General features: G+C 50.4%; 1 protein-coding gene across 2 annotated transcripts in view; it reads right to left on the reverse strand.

Moving 5' to 3' along the window:
- LOC133357265 (receptor-type tyrosine-protein phosphatase N2-like) overlaps window positions 1-23,522 on the reverse strand; it is a 206,596-nt gene that overhangs the window by 95,665 nt on the left and 87,409 nt on the right. For both annotated transcript variants that reach the window (XM_061575138.1, XM_061575131.1), the window contains one exon: window positions 21,458-21,537. In XM_061575138.1, the coding sequence (XP_061431122.1) occupies window positions 21,458-21,537 (80 nt within the window). The remainder of the gene's footprint in view (window positions 1-21,457; window positions 21,538-23,522) is intronic.

The raw sequence follows: 23,522 nt of genomic DNA on the forward strand, positions 1-23,522 counted from the left end.
TTCTCACCAAACCCGCACTGCCGAGCGCGGTGAAGTATGGTCAAACCATCCTACGTGACTGATAGGAGCATCGTGTGTGTGTATGTGGGGGGTGAGGGGTGATGTGAGACCTTGATCTATAACATCTCTAAATGAATATACATATTTGCTTATTTTAAACACCGACCACAATAAAGCTGACGAGATTTGCGGATATGTCCTCGAAGAGCCGTAAAAAAAAAATGTAAACAATATTAATTATTTTTCAACGCACGTTTTTGTATAACAGGGCGCGCGCGAGAGAGTGAGAGTGGCCTCTCAGGGCCCACGCCGACGCCGCGGACGCCGGGAGGAAGAGAGAGAGAGGAAAAAAATCCAACACGAGGACAACAGCCGCCCAAAACGCCGCAGAGATTAAAGCCTTTGGTTACACCCAGTCATTAAACGAGACCGATACCATTATGCCAGCCTCTTTCAATATCTCCTGTCGCACGCCGCATTATTCATATTCCTAAACGTGTTGCAATGGAGCTGGCCCCCACCAAGCATTTGATGTTGTGAAGTGGTTTTTTGTTGTTGTTGTTGTTGAATTTTCATCCTGTTAATGCAGGTGGGCTTAGTTATATAATTAAATCTTTTTCACGTTTCACTTTTATGTTTCCCAAGTGCTATTTCGCTTAAAGGTTTTTTTTGTGCTTTTGGTTAAATGGGAGGCACAATCTCATGAATAACCATTTGTTAATTTACTCTCCTTGATTTTTTTTGTCCAACCTGTTCATGCCAATCAGTACGATCCCGTAAAATATTACCCGTTCCGTAAAATCCGCCCTTCTCTACCTCAACCCCTCCTTTTAAAAATGAACGTTTGAGACGGCCGCAGTAGGATTCTGGGTATTTTTGTTCGTGCCTTTTGTTTTATATTTCAGCAGGGATTGCGTTTCGCCTTTATGTGGCGTTTTGGTTGGCAATGGGATACCACGGTGACTAGGAGATGTTAACTCCCTCGCCTGGTATACAGGAGGTCGTGGGTTCGATCCCGACCCTGACGCCTGATGCATATTTGGAGTTTGCGTGTCTCTCTCTCATCATCATCACGGTGGCTAGGAAATGTTAACTCCCTCGCCTGGTCTACAGGAGGTCGTGGGTTCAATTCCGACCCTGATGCCTGCTGCTGTTTATTTGGAGTTTGCGTGTATCTCTCTCCATCATCACCACGGTGACTAGGATATGTTAACTCCCTCGCCTGGTATACAGGAGTGCGTGGGTTCGATCCCGACCCTGACGCCTGATGTATATTTGGAGTTTGCGTGTCTCTCTCTCATCATCATCACGGTGGCTAGGAGATGTTAACTCCCTCGCCTGGTATACAGGAGGTCGTGGGTTCAATCCCGACCCTGACGCTTGCTATATATATTTTGGAGTTTACATGTCTCTCTCCCCGTGGTGTGGACTTTTCTCTGGGTCCTCCCGTTTCCCCCTCCACATTTAGAATCAACGTGCGTTCAGACTATTTGGCTACGATATATTTCCACGGGATAAGATCCACTTCGTTGAGCTATCGTTTATGGCGAGGTCGCTGATGAAAAAGAGTTACATAGCTCAGTGGGCCTTACCTGGTTAAAATAAAAAATAAATAGTTTCTGTCCAGACCGTGGTCATGGAGACGCCTCGTTCCCGTGGGTCCAGAGTCGAGAGGGACGGTGCGGTGGGCTTGAAGGTCGGTGCTCCGCAGTTGGCAATCCGGAATGTCGCCGGTTTAGATTCGATCTCCAGACGCGGCGGTCAATGCAATGGGGTGAGAGAGGGAGGTTGGGGGGAAATTTCTTAAATCCTCCCGATCTCTGTTTCAAACGCGGCGGTACGAACGGGTCGCACCACAGTTTTGTCAATCGGCAGGTCGCGTGCAGCCGTGGGTACTCCCAGCTCTTCCAAGATGTTTGACCGGCGTAGAAGATTAGGCCTAAATAACCTACATTTCCTCTAGAGGCCGCTTTCTGAACGTCCCTCAAGGTCCGTCTGGAGGTCTAAGGTCTGGAGAGAGCGCCCTCTTAGGCTACGTACGGTGCGAAAGAAGTTCACAAGACATACAGAGACGCTTCCGCCAGCCGTGGCGTGAGCAAGAAATCACAGGGCAGCCCCTTTTACCGTTTTTATTTTTTCTCCCTCTCCGCTACTTTTGACAATCGGCGGGTGGGGGAATTTGGAGTCGATGACCTCGCTCGGTCTGCGTGCGGAAGGGCGCCTGTTTCTCGCGACCTCCGGGCCGCTTGCCTTGACCGTCGAAACGCCCACGACCTTCTGTATAGCAGGCGAGGTAGTTGACATCTCGCCGCCGTGGCGCCTGAAATTACGATCACCGCGGCAGATGGAGCAGAATGAGCTTAGCTCAACACGCAGGGGCGGCATGGATTGTTGTGACTAAAGACCCTGAAGAATGGCAACGAATTTGTGGGGGGGGGGGGGGGGGGGGGGGGGGGCGGGGTGGGAGGGGGAGGTGGGGGGCTTCTATCTAACAGCGGATAGACCATGGCTGATGAAATATTACACATCTATATTTCATCTCGGATCTCCCACGTGAACGAGGCTTGTTTGTCTCGCCTTCGTTTTGTAAGAAATCTAATTTTCTTCGAGATTTCGCCTTCGTTTTACGCGATCCAATGCATATAGATGATCCCTTTTTCGAGTGACTGATGGAAATAATTCTCTCACGGTACTCTGGATCGACAAGAAAGCTGATTTTTTTTTTTGGCCCAAATGAAATTCAAACATGTTTTTTTCTCAAAAAAACTACATTTACAATTCTGGCCACCGAACACTCAACGGGCAGCGTCAGCATTATATAATTATTACTTTTAATTATGACTCCTGTTTACTCAGGAAAGCTCCACTGATCCTCACGACTCTTTTTCGGAAGCATCCTGAAACGTGTTTTGCAGTCGAGGAGCTGGTGGGGGGGGGGGGGGGGCGGTATGGGTGGTGAAGATTGCTAAGTTGAATCCCAGTTAAGAAACTTGCGGGTTCGTTTTTTAAAATGTTGACAAATGTGGGGCCGTGTAACGGCTTGGCCCACTCTTGCGAACGACGTCACGGGGATCTTTAACGTCTCCTGTGAAGCAGACCTGGGGTTGCGTGGTGTCTTTTTAAATCCTTTATATTAAGTTCGCTTGCTTGCTTGCGTGCTTGCATGCTTGCTTGCTTACGACCGTGCAAATCTGTCGGTCGTTTTTTAACCCACTTCCCGTGATCCAATCGAGCTGACATTTTCCACACAGACTCGTTGTGCGTGACAATTTATTTTCGTGAAATTTTTTTTCCAAAATTGTACACTTTTTAGGAAAAAATAAATTATATTTAATTACCAATTGCTTAATGGTGGCAGGCAATCATCTGACCCATAAGTGGCAGCCATCTCAAGCCAGAGGACGAGAAGACTCTAGCCGCCCGTTTCAAAGACCAATGTGGGCTGGGTTGTGGCCTATTGAACACGCATATAAAGGATTTATAGTGAAAAACTTTGTTTTTACGGGTTAATTTTTTACAGTTAAGACGCGCACGGCAGTGTTGATAGGGGCGGCCGCTGGATTCGAACCGCGCACCTCTTCAACGAGCGGCGAAATGCGCTGACCGCTGGACCATGAAATTCAAAAACACCGATATACAATCCTCATTCATCGGTGAATTAAGTATAATAATCATAAAAAATGTGCAGCCATTTATCAATGCACTACTGGACGAAGCCTTCTCCCCCACGTCACGTGGGTTTGGGGAGTTGTCAGGTTACCAGTTGAACACGAGGGCTTTCGCGACCAATATCATCCATAATAGAGGTTTTTGGGTTAGATCGCGTCAATATATAAATGTGTCGTTAAAACCCGCCACCACCCAACACAGCTAACTAGTAATAGGGATTGCCGTTGGTAGGGCTATTTTAATAAGCACAATAGACATGAAGGACACAGTTCAAAGGGCTCGCATAATGCACACGCATAATGTACGTTGCCTCAGTAATCCCCCCCCCACCACATTGTGCAAGAGTGCAGAAGCGTGGTCAACACATCTACGCCTCTATACAAGGAACGAAACAGTAAGACTCCTCCACAAATCTGGCTGTCGCCTGATGAAGCTGGTTGTAATTACTGGAGAAACGTCGTACTCAGATTGTAAATGTTGTGGCTTGGCTCTCCAACACACCGGTTAGTGCTGTACTCGTGACGAATTGGCCACGTTCTGTTTACGTGACAACCCTTACTAGTTGGCTGTGTCGGCTGGTGGCGGGTTTTAACGACACATTTATATATTTACGCGATCTAACCCAAAAACCTCCATTATGGGTTACCATTTGTCATTGGCAAGAGCATTCCATCAAAACTAAAAGGCTCAGTCCAACACAGAAGGCAGCATTTTCATACAAACTCATGACGTGTCGTTGCGGAGCACTCTGGGTAAATGCATACGTATATAAGCACGATTCCGTTCTGTGCCTCAACGTGCAGACGCACTTGTTCTACCGTTTGCGCAATTGTTTACGCAACGCAACGGGTGGTTGCCAAAGGGGTTTGGTTTTAATGAAGTGGAGTCGCTCCACGTGAGCCTGAGGTGCAACCGCACCAGGGCCTACGGACAGGCAAAGCGTAGGCCGGCCTACAAAGAGGTAGGGGGAGGGAATGGGGCATGGGAGGGAGGCGCCCATTACCAGGGCCTACGACAACCACGCTACTACGCCACTGGTTTCATGTTTTAATAATTTTGTTGATTTTATTTTCTAAGTCTTGCTTCAATGCATCCGTGCTGAAACGCTCACTCCTGTGCAGCTGTATTAAAAATATATATGTATATATTCCAGGTCCATCTCCGTAAAATGTAAGTACTTTTAAGTCTCAGTGGGTTCCCGAATGGTTGAACAGCAAAGGGTATGTGTATATATTTATACATATACACTTGTTCATTCACTTGTGGTGGCTACAACATGTTTGCCATTTTCCCCTTTATGGCAAGCCACTTTGATAAGTAACCAACGTCATCGTGTCACGTGATCAGTGATGTCAGAATCAGAATGTGTATTCAGGCTACAGGGGGAGGAATCCCATGAGCTGTAAAAAGGGTATTTTGTCCAGTAGGGGGCCACGGGGTCAGAAAGTGAAAACAAACAACAATAAACAACAGCAAAAAACAAACCCCGATAAGAGTGCAAATTTTGAGAAAAAGGTTAGCAAGTCACTGAAAACAAATTAGGAATTTTTTAAAAATAAATCCACATTTTTTGTCAACACTAAATGCAAGCTTGGGCCAGGCAGCAAAACAACAAAAAACAGCCCCAGACCACACCAAGACAACAAACAGTCCTTCAATGAAATGCCACATTAAAATTCTACTATCGATACGCGGGTAAAGGATCAAAGTTACAAATCACATTTGCAAATGTGGCCGTATCCAGCGCTAATCTTCTGCATCAGGATAATTTTGTAAGGAAGATTTACGATGTTAAGGGAGGAAACAACATCATTCCAAATGGGGGGGGTGGGGTGGGGCAGGGTGCAGTGCTACAGTGGTTCGCGAAACTGCTGCCACGAACCCGACGGCCTAAGTTTGATTCCCACGGCCAACATCAGCGGCGAGTGATTTATCCAAACCGGCGCTCCGTCCCTCTGCCCTTCGCCAAACCCCGCGCCGACCAGCGCGTCGAAGTACGCCCAAACACAACCCACGTGCACCGATTGCCGTGGCCATCACGGCACGGGCAGGGTGGCCATCATCCAGCAGTGGATTGACGAAGCTGCCGGTATCATGACAGCGTCGTGGTCAACGCGGCTCCTTCGTGATCGCCGCCGTTTTCCAAAACGACTTGAAACCGTTATCCCAGTCGGGTCTGGTAGACTGCGCGCGAATGCTCCAAGCGAGTGCCTATTACACAGTACAAATACAATTTGGCTTCATATAGCGAGGCGATGGACAAGGGAATCTGTTGACCCCCCGTCTGAATCCCACCGGAGGTTGATGGGGGTCGGCCCTGCGGATAGGTCTCTTGTCTTTGTTGGCCCAGCCGCTAATGTTGACAAGCCGTCGCTAGAAACCTATTTCGGGCTCAGTTGACCTAGGGGGAGAGCCGCGGGCACACGCTGATGCCTCTGAGTCACGTGGCTGGGGGTTAGTTGAGCTTGTTGTCGCCGCGTTTGTTTGGATTACTATTTAAAAAAACAATTTAAATGAATCAGATGTGAAATTTTTATGGTGATCCAAAAGTAAGAGATACACACAAACATAATTATGGATCGAACGGAAAACCGGGAAGGGACGTTACTTCTGCGCTTTTCGCGCCAAAAATGGTGCTCACGTGATATATCTGGTGACATCACAATTGTCGGCGACTTGGACGTACGAAATATTTACTTAGCTGGTAAACGACCTGAACATCCGAAATCCGAAATGTTCAAATCCGAAGGGCGTCACTTACCATACACACTTGTCAAAATATATACAACGTATCTATACAGGTATCATCCATTGTTAATTACGGTAATTATAAATAGACGTCTGTATGAGCTTGGTCGATAGATTTACGCCCACAAACATAGACAAAGATCCCCAGCATAGCCTTAGCAGATTGTGGGGGCAAGTGCTGTTAGCGCGCACCTGTCAAGGCCGGCACAGCACACGAGGAGGTGGGTTGCCAACACAACGCCCGGCCGCCTTTGTCTCCCTAGCGACAATCTTTTTACACGTAGCAAGAGGTACTCAATTGAGGCTTAGTCAACCTAGAGGAGGCCCAGGACCGGTTCAGATAATCGACAATGGTGTTTGGTGCCCGTGAGCGGGAATCGAACTCGGGTGTTGTGCGCACAGAACCCTCCACGCGTCACCACCAACTTTTATCTTTCCCGTAACGGCAACACTCAAACCAAGCACGCAGTTCAAACTGCTGTCGAATTGTCATCTTGAAAAAAAATGGATGGTGTCTTTGTTGAAAACCTATCATTATCATCAGCCATGGTCAATCAACTGCTAGATGAAGCCATCCTCAATCCACCACCACCAACATTAGCAGTGGTCAATCCACTGCTGGATGAAGCCCTCCGCTAGCCACCACCACCACTATCATCATCATCATCAGCCGTGCTCAATCAACTGCTGGATGAAGCCCTCCTCAATCCACCACCACCATCAGCAGTGGTCAATCCACTGCTGGATGAAGGCCTTCCGCTAGCCACCACCACCACCACTATCATCATCAGCCGTGCTCCATCAACTGCTGGATGAAGCCCTTCTCAATCCACCACCACCATCAGCAATGGCCAATCCACTGCTCTAGCCACCACCGATCCACCCACCGGCATCTGCACACGAAGTAATTTCATTGCTCCATCTCTCTGTCGGACGGCCTCTTGGTGCGCTCTCTATTCTTTGGCTGCCCACTCCATTACTCGACTTGATCATCATCCCCGATTCCCCCGTTCGAGCGGCAATGTCCTGCCCCAAGCCCCACCGACTGTCTCCGTGTTACAGTGTTCGCTGCATTTTCTCACGGGGTATTGATAACGCGCGAAGTTGGTCGCTCCACGCTCGCGCAGCGTTGCACCTTCCCCCGAAGCGCCAGACGATAAAACCCCAGCGTGAACGTGTCTTTACATTTTTTTGTAAGGGAACCTATGTCAAAAATCTGTTCGAGACATGTTTTGCAAAAAAATGTTTAAAAGAAACAGAAGACTCGTTACAAATTCACCCCGAGCTCATATCAAATTTTTTTTTTAAACAAGCGGATTCACATTGACAGTCGTTGTGAGTCGTCGAGTACGCTTTGTTTACGCGCATTTGTGAAAAAGCAATTGAGCACCAAATCGCTGCCACATTCATGCCAGAGTCATAATTGAGATGGCCGGGTGGCCCATGGGACCCGCGTTTGGGTCGGAGACGCTGAGCCGGCACGACTCTCAGATCCCACGGCTCAAATCCGGGTTTCAGCCACCCGACCGTGATTAAAGCGGGTCCTCAAGTGTGCCGTTGTCGATGGTCTAAGCCCCGGTTACCAATGAGTGCACAAAAAACCCATCATATTAAATTAGATTTTTCACTTAATGCGCCATAGTCTCCAGCTCTGGGGACTGAAACAGATATTTGATTTCGTGGCCCACCCCCCCCCCCCCCTGCAACTGTTGCTGGGCACGACGCGTCACCAGAAGGGATGACGACGATGATTGTGATGACGATGGCAACCGAGGAAGGGAAGCGTCAGTCGGGGAGATGGAGCGATGAGATGAGGTCACGTGCAGGGTCTCGGCGGATCATTACATCGCAGGATCACCAGAGATGCCGGCGGATTGGGGAGACACCCCCTGTCCCTCCTCGTCCAGCAGTGGATTGACCGTGGCTGATGATAATTACGACACTCTTCGCAAAGCACACGAAGGTGCACCACCACGGCGTGTTGACAGATGCGATGTCATGACGTAATGCCGTCTTGCAGGGACGGTCGTCACACACAAGGTGATGCAGCCTTCACAGTAACAGTTCCGCATCTCGTGATGCGACTCAGAATGTGCCGTAACTCAGGGGTCCCCAGCCCCCGGGCCGCAGAGCGGTACCGGTCCGTGGCCTGTTAGGAACCGGGCCGCGCAGCAGCAGGAGGTGAGAGCGGTGAGTCCGTGTGTGTACACACTCTACACACCGCATAGTGGTGAGCGGTGAGTCCGTGTGTGTACACACTCTACACACCGCATCGTGGTGAGCGTTGAGTCCGTGTGTGTACACACTCTACACACCGCGTAGTGGTGAGCGGTGAGTCCGTGTGTGTACACACTCTACACACCGCATAGTGGTGAGCGGTGAGTCCGCGCGTGGCCCTCCCATTATTTTATTTACCACTTCCGTCCACGCCTCTTTCCCGCACTGCGCACTCGTCTCAGTCACGGTGTTGGTGAGCCCACAAGCTGCTAACCCCTAGTAGCCACAATGAGTAAAGAACAAACGTCGCTGGAGAGCTTCTTTGAAAAGGGGGAAAGACCCAATGATGAACCCCCCCCCCCCCGGTCCGTGAAAGAATTGTCTTCCACGAAACGGGTCCCTGGTGCCAAAAATGTTGGGGAACGCTGCCGTAAATGGTTGTGAACACAAATCGGTAAAGCAACATTTTTAAATCATGGAGATTTTTTTTTTATGAACAATATAGCTTTGAGTCATTTTGGGGAACGCGGATTCCAAAAGGGGACGCTGACCCCAGGACAGGTCTTAGAGATATATAGAGACTCGTAGAGATACATAGAGACTCTTAGAGATACATAGAGTTACTCAATGATATACATAGAGACTCATATAGACTCATAGAGACTCATAGAGATACATAGAGACCCATAGAGATACATATGGACTCATAGAGATACATAGAGACTCACAGAGATACATAGAGACTCATAGAGATACATAGAGACTCTAATAGATACAGAGACTCATAGAGATACATAGAAACTCATAGAGATGCATATGGACTCATAGAGACACATATATAATCATAGAGACTCATGGAGATACATATATACTCTTATAGATACAGAGACTCATAGAGATACATATAGACTTATAGAGATACACAGATACTCATAGAGATACACAGAGACTCATAGAGATACACAGAGACTCATAGAAACACATAAGAGATACATAAGAGATAGAGACTCATAGAGACTCTTCTTCTTGCTGTACGGTGGGTAAAGTAAGTAACAAAAAAAACAAAAATAAATACCCCGGGTAATAGGAAGGACATGGCCCTTTGAATCATTGGGATTTTCACGAACCCTGCCGCCGATAATCTGAAGTTTCTGGTACAAGGCTCGCGGATAACAGGAGTTAACCCCCCACCATCACCCCTGCCTCGCCTACGGATGAGCCCTAAGTAAAAGAGAGAGAGCGAGAGAGCGCCACGACCCTTTCTGGGCAGCCGGGTAGGCAGGGGCAGCGGTGAGTGTCTCCTGGCCGCTTGGGAACGTTGAGCCCTCCGTCCTTACTCTCTTGTTGTTACTATTCTCTGCTCCTTGCAAGCACGAGTTCGTGAGCCCCCCCCCCCACTCCACTCCTCCGGGCTGCATTGCCCTGATTGCGTAAGGCGGCACAGTTCGCTGTGCGGGGGGCAGCTGCCTGTCCTGAACGCTCCACGCCGAGGATAATGCCGTCCGTTTGAAGTGCTAATCAGCTTGCGCTCTTGCGCCCATAACGCATTTTGTGTCTTTCTTTTCTCCCTCTCTCTCTCTCGCTTCTATCGCTCGACCTCCCGTCTCCCCCCCTTCCTCCTCCCTCACCGCTCCGCTCCCTCTGTCCGTGCGTCCGTCCGTTACGTCCGTCGCTAGCCATCTCTCTTTCTATCTCGCGCTCGTATCCTCCCCCATCTTCTTCCCATGTTCCCTGTTGCCTACCAACCCGCCCCTACCACACCACCACCACCACCACCCACGCCTTTCCCGTCCCTGCCTCCTCCCTTCAAATCCTCACCTCCTGCAGCACCAACCTGCTGCCCGAGAACAATAGGCGGCCTTAACGCACCTATCGACAACAACAACAACAACATCATCATCATCATCGTCCGTGCATCCCACTCCTCCATTCTCCCCCCCCCCCCAATTTCTCTCCCCCCCCCCCCCCACTGTCCCTGTCGCCTGCTCTCTCCATCCGAGCCTGCTGCGGTTGCCGTGGTAACGGAGAGAGTCGTCGCCTAGCAACAACGTTTTAGTGGGTCCTTCCCGAACCGAGGTGGGGGAAGTCGGAACGCGTTTTTTTTTTCTTTTTCTCCTCCTCGCTCTGTTTTTCGTTCGAAGATTATGACTGCGGCGTCGGCGCTTCGACGTTTCGAGGAACTCGCCGGGAATATGTTTCGTGACGGTGCTAAAGGAGGGAGAGAATTAAAAGAGAAAAAAAAAATGCACAACGTAACGCAACCCGCCGCGACCGTGTCGCTTGCAACGCGACGATCATTTCCCTTCTCGGTAATCTCGGTACAGTGCCCGTGGGTGGGTTGGGTGGGTTGGGTTGGGTGAGAAAGCCGACGATGAGCGAAGCTGCGCAGACGTCGGGCGTTTTAATATTTTTTTTTCATCCTGAAAAAATTAAAAATTAAAATTATTACAGTGCCTACAGTGGGCTTCCCCCCCCCCCCCCTTGGACGCATCGTGTTTTATTTATCGGCCCGAAAATAAATTCACGCCAAACCACCGCGTCTCTTCCCTTGAAAAATAGTAGTACGAAATAACCCCAAATCCCCACCCACCCACCCTCCAATATAACTCCGTGTAATTTTTATACAATAACAATTGTATTAAAAAAAATTGTTAAAGGCATTCATTGATAGATAAAAAAAACCACGCAGGAGAAATGAGGCAGAATGATGTCCCACACGTTTCGCAATGAGTCCAGGTCTGTGGGATGCGAGGGGGTCACGGACGCCTGGCACAAAGTAATTGAACTCACGCGGACTTGACAGTTCCAAACGGATCCTGCCTCAATCTGCCCGACGCGCCATTTACCCCCCCCCCCCACATCCTCCCCCGGACGACGAAAATACGAGGAGGAAGAATCTTCGTCGTGAAGGCTCGCAGTTTAGAGGTCAAAGCGAGATGTTTGTGCATAGCTGCCTCCTCAATCGCGCGCCCCACCACCCACCCACCCACCCTCTGCTCCTTCGCTGTTCAGGTGTGGCCAATCTTCATCTTATCCTGACTGCCATTTGTGGCCGAAATGACGAATCTAATAGCTCTGGCAGGCAACACAGCTGAGTCCCAAGCATCCACGAAAATTACTCTGGTCACGACTCGTTTAGCTGCCTTTTCATTTTGCTCCTTGACAGCCCAACGTGTCCCCCCTGAGTGGCAGCTGTCGATCTCGCAGCTGTGTGCGCGCGTGTGTCCGTTGTGTTGCGTAAAATGTAGATTTGACGTGTGCCTGTGGCGTAACGGAGCGCCAAAAAAATGCTCGTCAACCCGCGTCTTCCGATGCACCGGGACGAAGACCCAACGCCGCCCGTTCGTCTGAAATCACGCCGCCCCTTCTGTATCACAGCGGCGGCGGCCTCACCCCGCGCCACAATTACAAATGAGAGCGAGAGACGGAAGCGAGAGTCCGGGCCGCGGCAGACGTCAAAAATTAAGCAGAGATCTGAAGCTTTCGTGACTGCAAGGATTCATATTCTTGGGTTTTTTCGGTAAAGTCACGTAGGTAAAAAATAAAAATTAATAAAAGTAAAATAAAAATAAAATAAAAATCACGACGTTTCGGAGGCAACACAAGCCTCCTTCTTCAGGTGGAACCGTCACAGCACGCTCGCTGTATCATTTTACTTGATATTGATACAGCAATCGTGCTGTGACGGTTCCACCTGAAGACGGAAGCTCGTGTTGCCTCCGAAACGTCGTGATTTTATTTTATTTTTATTTTACTTTTATTAATTTTAAATTTTTACTTACGTGACTTTACCGAAAAAACCCAAGAATATAAAAAATAAGCATCTCGTGCGTCGAACCTCCCGGCTTCAACCTTCCACACCGCCAATGGTCGACCGTCGACCGAGTCGGGACAGGGCACGGCAGATGCCACAAATGGCGCCATCAAAGATTCGACTGCCTGCGGGTGGTGGTGAGGCCACGATCCCCAAACCATCGACCGCCACATCGTAAACACGCCGCCACCGCCGCCGCCGCTGCTGGCTTCGCTCCTTTGAAGGAGGAATGGGACGAGATCCGCTCTGCGTCCGAGCAGACACATTGAGTGGATAACAAATCTGAAATGACATTTTTAACGTGCTGCTATTAATCCATACGAAAAGAATGAGATCGCGCGCAACGCGCTGCAATGCAATCCCGGCGACCTAAGTTCCCGGCCGCATGCACGGTGTTGGCAATCGATATCTGGAACCTCGGTTAATTCCCCTCCTTTCGTCCGCAACGCTGCCAAAAAGGGTGGAAACAATTTATATATATAAAACAGGCGACGTTCTGGGCAATGGCACCTCCGATTAGCACGATTGGCTACGTACGGTGCGAAAGAAGTCCAACAAACGGTACGTACATCGCAAGAAGATCTTCTCTGTCGTGACGTTTCAAGCGGTGGCCCTTCTCCATAGCACAGAGAGAGATGAACTCTCTGTGCTCTGGAGAAGAGATGCACTCTCTGTGCTCTGGAGAAGTGCTATTGCAGGCAACGTCGCCTGTTACGTAATCATTTCCCTTCTCGGGCAGTGTTAACAGGTGAACGTGTTGGGGTTTTGTTGTGCCGCTACTGCCAAACACAGACGGTATCACCGCATTTTTTTAATGTATCTCTATGAGTCTCTATGTATCTCTATGAGTCTCTATGTATCTCTATGAGTCTCTATGTCTATATGAGTCTCTATGAGTCTGTATGCATCTCTATGAGTTTCTATGCGTCTCTATGTATTTCTATGAGTCTCTATGAGTCTGTATGAGTCTCTGTATCTCTATGAGTATCTATGCATCTCTATGAGTCTCTATGTATCCTCCCCCCACCCCCCCCCCATTAGGTTAACTAGGCCTGAAATAAATCTCCGATTCGGCACGTTGTCACCGTCAGCCACGTGGAGTGGAGTGCATCGTCAGCTGACCATCGCGGGCATCCACGGTTCCATCGGGTGCTTTCGATTCCCTCCGGTTCCGTAGGGATTTTTTGCCAAGCGCGAAACGGCAAGGCCCCGTTTGACGCGGCGATGGACGCGTTCCTGGGAAGTGCCGCGCCAAGGGCGGAAATGTGTTGAACGAGGGATTGCCGTGTGTGCATCGCAGGGCGCGGATCACGTTTGCACTCATAGAGTCGGCGTGCAGCCATCCCACGGCGAGACAGGGAACCGAGATGAGGAAAAAAACGGAGGACCCGGAGAAAGAATCCACGTGACCACGGGGAAAACATGCAAACTGACAAATTTCAGGTCGTCAGGGTCGGGATCTAACCCTTGGCCTCCTGTATACCAGGCGAGGTAGTTAACATCTCGCAAGCACGGTGCCACTCAAATTTGGAAATCCTGGAATTTGGGAATCCTCGAATTTGGGACCGCATCACCGACACACAACGGCCAACTTTTTTTTAATGAACATCGCGGGACTTCTCACGGACACTGTGGAGCAGACCGTGCCTCGCATTTTTATTGGTTAATGCACCCGCGGTGTACTGGCGATATTAACCAGGGCTGCCATTGGGATCGAATCGCTAACCTCCTGCAACATTGCGCAAGACATGCCACGCTTGGTCTGCCGTCACTGCCCCGCATGACCCCTGCAAGCCCCCGCGATGTATTAAAAAAAAACACTTCACCCTCGGAATCCAATCACAAACCGTTGAATCTTTACACTTCAGCTGGCCACGTGCCACGGTTGGCCTTCAAAGGCCCTTTGCCCCAACATCACTCGCTTGGCCCCAGCGGTCCATGGGGCTTGAACGAGGGAAGCGCGGTGGATTTGTTATCGAGGGACGCCGCTCGGCAGAGGTCGCAACCGGGTACCCGATACCCGTACCCTACCCGATACCCGGTTACCCGTACCCAACCGGGTACGGGTACCCGTTTGCGACCCTGGTGCGGCCGGGTATGGGTACGGGTAGACCGTGAGTAACTGGTGAGTAACTGTTTGTCACTCATTTCCCAACGTCTTGTCTCTTCTCACAATGCAAGTTCCTAGAATCAACCCACCCGCGCCTGCAACATGGCTTCATCCCAGAGGTCGCAATCAGGTACCCGATACCCATACCCTACCCGTACCCGGCCGGGTACCCGTACCCGGCCGGGTACGGGTAGGGTACGGATAAGGCCGGGTACGGGTACCCGTTTGCGACCCTGGTGCGGCCGGGTACGGGTAAGGAATCAAAACCCGTTTGCGACCTCTGCCACTCGGTAGTGCATCGCCGGCATTAGCGTCAATTTATATGCCGACCCGCGCCGCGTGGACATCTGGTTGGCAACGGGGGCGGCACGCTGTGGGTTTGTGTGCCCGGCCAGAGATCCAGATGCGGTGGGTGCACCTGTGACGCAGCAGCCCTTGGTAATGACACAAATGGAGTTATCGTTCGGCCTATCAGGTATAAGAACTGCTGCCGAGTGGCATAATCAATTGAATGAGATTAAAAAAGCATGAAGATTTTTTTTTTATATTTCTGACCATTAGGCGGAGGTAGACAGCTCTGAACAAGTTTATTTTATTTCACAGAGGATTGCATTGATGTGCGTCAGCGTACGGCCGATATAGAAACTGGCATTTTACAATTCTCTGCGAGACATTCAATTTTGGACAAAACAGATGCGATTCACGTTCAATAAGTCTCTGTTACTCGACTGTCTTGTGCACGCGTGCGCGTACCTTTAAACGATGGAAAAGGCGTCTTCGTACGGATGTTAGATACTACAGTTACAGCACGGGTGGTGGAGCGGTGGCGCAGTGATTAGCGCACTGCGCTCTCAACCTGACAACCTGAGTTCGACTCCCGGCCACAGCTGACGTGGGTGGCGAGTGATATCTGAACCAGTCCTCGGCCTTCTCCCATCACCATACTGCACCGACCGGCGTGGTGAAGTACGGTTAAACAACCCCCATAAACCGGCACGGCATAAGGGACGATTTCATCCAGCAGTCGACTTACAAAAGGCCTCTGAATGCATTAATTAAAGCGAGAGCGGTGAATACCCCACGTGCCACACGTGCAGGAACACCTCTGATACAGAAGACCCCCTTCCCACGCTTCGATCTCCGGCCGTGAAGCTCATGGGGCCACAACCGCCGGACACATCATCCCGCATCGCTAACCACGGCAGCGGCAGTTGATGCGGTTAACATACTTCATGATGATGATGACGATACACAAATGGAAAATGAAAACATCTCCGGGCAGTGTGCGGCGACTGCGATAACCAGCCAGAACAGAAAACCGTGAAACACACAACGACTCCATTCCCCATTGACAACTACGAAGGAGGAGGCATTGCCATGGTAGTGATGATTCACCACTCTGCTACTCCTGACGCAATTATCTAACTCAACCGCCTCGATGTAAAATCACAGCTGCTGCTCGACAACAACACCAGTCCTTGCGAAGAAGATAGATCAATAGTTTGACTAGCATAGAGACCCGCAGACTCACGTAGAGACCCGTAGACTCGCTTAGAGACCCACAGACTCACGTAGAGACCCATATACTCACACAGAGACCCACAGACTCGCATAGAGACCCACAGACTCGCATAGAGACCCACAGTCTCACACAGAGACCCACAGACTCACATAGAGACCCACAGACTCGCATAGAGACCCACAGACTCGCATAAAGACCCATAGACTCACATAGAGACCCACAGACCCACATATAGACCCACAGACTCACATAGAGACCCACAGACCCACATATAGACCCACAGACTCGCATAGAGACCCACAGTCTCACACAGAGACCCACAGACTCACATAGAGACCCACAGACTCGTATAGAGACCCACATACTCACATAGAGACCCACTGACTCGCGTAGAGACCCACAGACTCGCTTAGAGATCCACAGACTCACACAGAGACCCACAGACTCACATAGAGACCCACAGACTTGCGTAGAGACCCACAGACTCACATAGAGACCCACAGACTCACACAGAGACCCACAGACTTACGTAGAGACCCACAGACTTGCGTAGAGACCCGTAAACTCGCCTAGAGACCTGCAGACCCACACAGTGATCTATTGGAAGGACACATCATCACAAAAGCGATGATTTACCACTCCGCGACTTCTGACACAAACATCTGGCTCGGTCACCTCGATCAAACATTACAATCGTTGCTGTACATCTACGTGAGCCACAAGAAAAAGAAGAAGTATTTGTCATATATAGTCATCATCATCATCATCCTCAACATCATCAAAGTGTCTTTGGCATTTTGGTAACCCAGGTTACTCTGGCAAAGGAGACTCGTCCTGGTAACAACTTTCAATGTCACCCGGTTAAAATACACTTTTATCCTGAACTTGCAAATTCACCGCACAGCACGGTAAAAACAGAGCCACTGGAAAGTAATTTTACTTCAGTGACATTTGGGCTGAAAAAGTTCGGGAGGGATTACCAACAATAATAACGTTTTCCCCCTTAGTAGATATTTATAGAGTCATCTTTTGTCAATATTTGTGGAATACAGTTATCTAAATTTGGCCGTGCAGGACTTCCCTTAACCTGTGTTCACAGTTATTCGACGCCCCCACGTGCTTGTATTGCCCATTGTACCATACGTACAAGAGCCCGCATCTCGCTCCTTCACGAGAAACGGCACGTCCTCAAGTGGCGAGTCTATCAAAGGCCATCGGCGGGCCGGTGCATTAACTCATTTTTCGTGAACCTGCAAAAATCACCGGTTTGCTACAAGCCTTTCGTGTACGGCAATGCCTCGTCATTCACGAGCTTGCAAATCCGCGATTTTTGGCTATCCGCGAATCGCATCTGGAACTCTGCACGACTGGAAAGAGAGAGAGAGAGAGAACGTGATGAGAGATAAAGTGATGAGGGATGAAATGATGAGAGATACAATGATAAGATAGAGTGATGAGAGATGTAGTGATAAAATAAAGTGACGTGAGATAAAGTGATGCGAGAAAGTGATGAGATAATTTTCCTGTATTTAACAGCTTATTTACGTATTTATTTAAGATAATTCATTCTAAAAAGTAGTTAGGTTTCCGTAGGCCAACATCATTATCTGCGAGCAACTCCGGAAATGGTACCCCTCGCGAATAACGAGGGAATGCTGTACACGGCACGCTTTTCATTTACCACGCAACATCTCCTCCCGAAAAAGTCTCCTCACCACCCCCAAACCATTTTTTGTCCCCAACCAAAACGTGAAACCGTTAAGAGATCGAATCTTGGACAACAATGGCGAAAGCCGAGGAGCCGGGGGGGGGGGGGGGGCACAATAATACAACGACGCGGCGGAAAATAAAGGGAGTCTTTATTTCAGCGTCGGAGCGAGTCTTCCGGGGTGAGTCTACCGGGTTTAATTACGGCTGCGAAGAAGTCGGTGGCCATGCTGTTCCCGGCGGTAATGAGTGGGGGGGGGGGCTTAATTCAAGCTGTCGGGGACGCTAATTTTCACGTCACGTTTTTTTTTTCCCTCTTGGCAGTTTGCCGTGAATCACATTCCTATTCACGTTTTAACTCATTATCGGGGCGTTATATTATTTATTATTATTACTGCCACCGCCGCCGCCGACACCACCACCACCACCACTGCTGTTGCAATCGTCTTATATTTACAGCAGATGTGCCAGGTGTGAGGCAAAGGAACACGGTGGCGCGGCTCACTTTATCCGATCGCTCGCTCGCTCGCTCGCTCCCACACGTAGCTCTCGATTTCGAGAGCCGGGCCGATCTCTTTTGCGCGCTGCCCAGGCGGCTTGGAAGCATTAGGATAGACCCACGCTCCAAAAGGGCCGTCATGGCAAACGTGGCCCCCGCCGGATCGGTGATCAACGACCGCGGTTGCTGCACCCAGTTGGTTGCGGCCACCGGGGGCGGACAGAGGCAGCGGCGGGTGGATTGAGAATCCCAACGGCCTCTTTTTTCATTCTTTCTCACCGCCGCGCCGGGAACATCGAAATCGAACCGGCGACCTCCGGATCGCGAGCTTCTGGGGCGAGAACCGGTTACTTCCCCACGGTTTGTGGCCGGGACGCGTGCTTCAAATCCCGCGTTATACTTCCCCAGTATAGTTATAAGGTAGTCATTGCTTTTTTATAGGCCTTACTTAAAACGGTCAAAGGGGCCTCCAACCAAATTTTGCTTAGGGCCCCTAAAGGTCTAGGGCCGGCTCTGCCCACCCCCCACCCCCCCCCGACCGCTCTCGGGCAGCCAATTCCTACCCCGAGGTAAAGCGTGCTAATCTTTGTGACTGCTGAGACGAAGGCTCATTACAACCCACTTGGACGTCACCGCCATCTATATTTAGTTTCCCCCCCCCCCCCCACCACTGCCCCCCTCTCTCAGGTCGTATTGAATGGTCAAACAGCTGTTCCGGCAATGCAAAGACTCGCACGTGCTTGGACTGTTACCTTCCGCGCGCGTCGAATATTTCGCCTGATTTACTGGGAGGTGCAGCCGTCGATGAAATGTTATCTTCCACGTCTGCCCGTGCGCGTGCGTGCGCGCGTGCACCCCAGCGTCGGGCAGCGGTAGCGTCAAGCTTAGCGGCAAGTGTGCACTACGCACCCGGCGACCCATGGCCAAAATCAGCGGCGATGATCTGAACCGGTGCTGTAACGTACCCTCGGTCAACTCGGACACAAATGAGTACTTGCTGTGTGTAAGCACAACCGTTGCGCTATCCCCCACACCCCACATGTGTCCTGCGGCCTGTTTGCCTTCAAAGGAACCGCTCGCCGATGGCACTTGCCCCAACAGTCTGTCAGGGCTATAGGGTGAATCTATAGCTTTTGCGTGTCGGGAAGCTTTGGTGTATAATTTAAGACGAGTCAGACATCGCTTAGCGCTCGGAGAGCGCGGTGCTGAACTAGACACGCTCCTGCTTGATTGATTCTCGGAGGGATTTTAAAAGGGCGAAGGCAAAAGGCGCCCTCGCACGCGCGCAGTCGCGTTCACATCCACTCGCTCGCGCGCCACGGGCTAAACTCGGGCGCCGCTTCGAGCGACGCGTGATTTGGTGGCTGCCGTTTGGCAATTACAACGCACGAACATCTTACACTCGCATTGCGGCAGACTCTTCGTATTCACTAAACGCGGAGGCGGCGGGGAAGGAGGGAGGGGTAAGGCTTGTCTCCCCTGAATAATCCAAATGTCGTTTTTTATTTCAATGGCTTTCTTCATATCCGAAAGAAGAGCGTTCCAGACGGCAACAGGAGCGCATCTGAAAAGCCCCGTTGTGATGCGGTCACAGTCTTTGTTTGACGGCCAACCAAAATTCATAATCAGAATATTTACTCATACCGGAGTTTTGCACGATGGTTTATTGCTCCTTGACGAGAACGGCAAGGTGTTGTGCTCCATTCGTGGCGAACGCTTTACGTGTAATGAGCGCGACCTCATAATGTATTCGTATTTTGGGCGAAACCAATGATGTTAAAGTGACACATTACGTCGTTACCCAGACATCTAATGACACCTGCCTATCCGCATTAGGGCCGTCATCACCCGCATCGCAGCTGCGAACACCCAAGTCCTGCCCTCCGCCAGTAGCTTCGGCGTGTGAGGTCGGCCGTCTCATCCGACACTTTCTCAGGTGTGGCTGCGTAACGAGCGAGGAGTGCGTGCGGCAAGCGACGCGGGGTGCACGCAGGCGAGGTGCAAATAGCCGCGCGCTCGGAACGTAAATCGGCGTCGCAGAGGATGAAGTTTCACGGCGCAGAGGATGAAGTGGAGCGCGCTGCCTTGTGTTCGTCAAGGGCGAACGGGCACCACGAGATACACGATGGAAACGGGGGAACCCACGTGCGGTCAGTCGCGTTCGCCCACCCGTCCTGGCGTTACGTTTTGTTTGAGCTCAACACGATCGTTACCCTCTTTTTTATTGTGGGAGCTGTCTTGGGAAAGCTATTAGTTTAACCAGGATATTAAAATGTCCTGATTTTTGTCAATTGCGTAAGAACAATAATGCTACGGACTACTGCACCATCCACGGCGATGCAGTTTTTATTTTTATTTTACCAGGTAAGGCCCACTGAGCTATGCAGTTCTTTTTCAGAAGCGACCTGGCCACGATTGAAAAAAAATGTTTCAGAGCTGCTTTTTTTTGCGTTGAGTTTGTTGTCCTTCCCCTGCACCTTCGATGATCACAGTTGGCTCCGTACGGTGTGAAAGAAGCTCAACGTACATGCGTGCCATTGATATGTCCCTGTATATTGCACTTCGGAAGTGGCAACCCCCAGCTGCCAGGAGATTGTTATCGGCCTCCGTAGCTATGGGCGGGACTTTGCAATGCAGCTCAAAGACGCATCTAGGGATCCTGTCGACCTTGTCGTCTGCAGCTCCCGCTCCCCCCCCCCCCCCCCCCACTGGTTTCACCAGCCTCTATTTATACGCGACCACGGCCAATCGGGAGCGCCTTAGGGGCCCTTGACCCCGGAAGGAATGGTCAACAGGACGAGTAACTGTTTTGCAGATGGACGTAAATGTATTGTTTTTTGTCTACATAAAATAAAAAAGGTGATACGTTGATGTTGTCTTCAGAAATTCTGGAGCTGAAATAGCAAATATCTCGCGAATAATTTCTCGTGATTAATCATTATTCACGCAAAATTATTCAGCGAGCTATTCCCTTTCCCGAAGAAGCTCCCGAGCACGTGGAGCGAAACGTCGGACGTCGTGCGAGCGACGCGCGGTACCGACCCCCGAAAACGCATCGGAGAGCCAGACGGTAGGGGGGGGGCAGGGTGGCATGTGAGAGAGCTGCAGGAGAGGAGCGAGAGAAGAGAGAGGGAGAGAGCGAGCTGGAGGCTCAGGGAGTGTGTCTCTTACCGACTGTGCTCACTGTGTCCCTCACCGTCAGCTTCCACTTGTTGGGCCGTAGCCGGAATGCGACAGCCGGACCCACCACACTGCGGGCATAAATCACCGTCACCAAGATGATCGTTACCATCACCATTATAGCAGCATCATCATCTTCTTGGTTCTTTCGGTAAAGTCACATAGATAGGGAAATAATAAAATAATAAAAATAAAACATAATAAAATAATTCTCACGACGTTTCGGCCACAAGTGAGAATTATATTATTATGTTTTATTCTTATTATTTTATTATTTCCCTTCTACGTGACTTTACCGAAAGAACCAAGAAGATGAATCCCTGCAGTCACGAAAGCTTTACATGGAAATCATCATCATCGTTTGTTCATCATCATCATCAGCAGCAGAATCAGCTTGGGTTGACGCCTTTTGCACATACCCAATCCCAGACATAATCTCGCAGTCAGCCTGGGCCTATGGATATTAAAACTGATTATTTGGGGACGCTGCGTTGGCAGTGGCGCACAAGGCCTATCAACATTGTGCTGTGTTCTCCTGTGGCAGCAACATTCAGCACAATGCCACCAGCGGATCTCCGTGCGAGTCAATCTCTGCCACCCGAACACGGCAGATGCCAATTTTCAGACTGCCCGGGTCAAACCCAGACAGGTGGCAAAGCAATCACAAGCAGCATCAGTAGCAGCAGCATTTTTAAATCCTTTATATTAAGTTCACTTGCTTGCTTGCTTGCGTGCTTACGACCGTGCAAATCTTTCGGTCGTTTTTTAACCCACTTCGCGTGGTCTAATCGAGCTGACATTTTGCACACATACTCGTTGTGCGTGACAATTTATTTTCGTGAATTTTTTTCCCCAAAATGTTACACTTTTTAGGATTTTTAAAAAAATATTTAATTACCAATTGCTTAATGGTGGCAGGCAATCATCTGACCCATAGGTGGCAGCCATCTCAAGCCAGAGGACGAGAGGACTCTAGCCGCCACGCATATAAAGGATTTATAGTGAAAAACTTTGTTTTTACGGGTTAATTTTTTTATATTTTTTATATACCCAATTTCGAGACAAAAAGTGGCTCTTCTTGTTATTTTCGTTGAGAATAGACACGCAGAGGGCACGCCACCCCCCCCCCCCCCCCCCCCCCCAGTTTTTGTGTTCTTTGCCCGCATTTTTTGTTTCTTATGTTCGCGGTTTGAGGGTTCAATATAAATCCCCCTCCGCCCGCCCGCGTCCACCCAGAGGCGTGAATTGGGGTCACCACCGTTCGTCGATCGGCAAGGTCACGTGCCTGCCCTGCTAAAGCGTGGGCGCTTCCAAGCCTTTTGGCCAAGACGGCTGTCCAGGCGTGGAACACAGGAGGCCAAAGAGCACCCCTCTCTGCGAGGGTGCTCTCCGAAGCTCCCCCAGACACTTACGCCGCCGGCAATTTGCAGGGCTGCGCCTTTAACATTTTGCCGTTTAAATGTGGAGTCGTTTGACAACCCTCCCCACTCGCCACCGCCTCCCCTCGTTATGTCTGCACGGACGAGCGCCATCAAGATGCCCCTCGGTTCCGTTTCACGCCCGATAGCCGCTGGAGCTCTCTAACGGGCCAGCCGTCAAGCTACGTCCAATCCTTCCCCCCTCGCTCGATCTGCCGTACTGCCGCCCGCCGGCCCCTCGTCCTGGTCCGGGTTATTTATTTATTTGCTCAATTTTTGGTTTAATCACCGCCCTGCCGCCAAGGTTCAACGCAACTCCTCACGATGACCGCCGCCGCTCATAAGCAAACGCGTGCTCGCTCGCCAAACTCGCTGCCCGCGCTCACACTGACTCACGCTCTCTCGCTCGATCTCTCTCCCCCGCTCTCTCGCGCGAGGAAAAGGGCTCACATTTACATGACAATGTGGGTGGGGGGGTGCAGGGGGCCCCCTCTGCCTGCCTCTCTCTCTCTCTCTCCGCCCGCCCGCCCGCCCCCACCCCATCCTCCCTCCGCGCTCTTTTCTCGCTGAGCTAAAGCCAAAAATCTGCATCACAAAACTGCTCCGTGCGGCAACTGGGGCGACGGCGCGGCAATCAG

The sequence above is a fragment of the Lethenteron reissneri genome, chromosome 7 (genome assembly GCF_015708825.2).
Source record: "Lethenteron reissneri isolate LAM-NWPU_2019-01 chromosome 7, ASM1570882v1, whole genome shotgun sequence".
NCBI lineage: Eukaryota > Metazoa > Chordata > Hyperoartia > Petromyzontiformes > Petromyzontidae > Lethenteron > Lethenteron reissneri.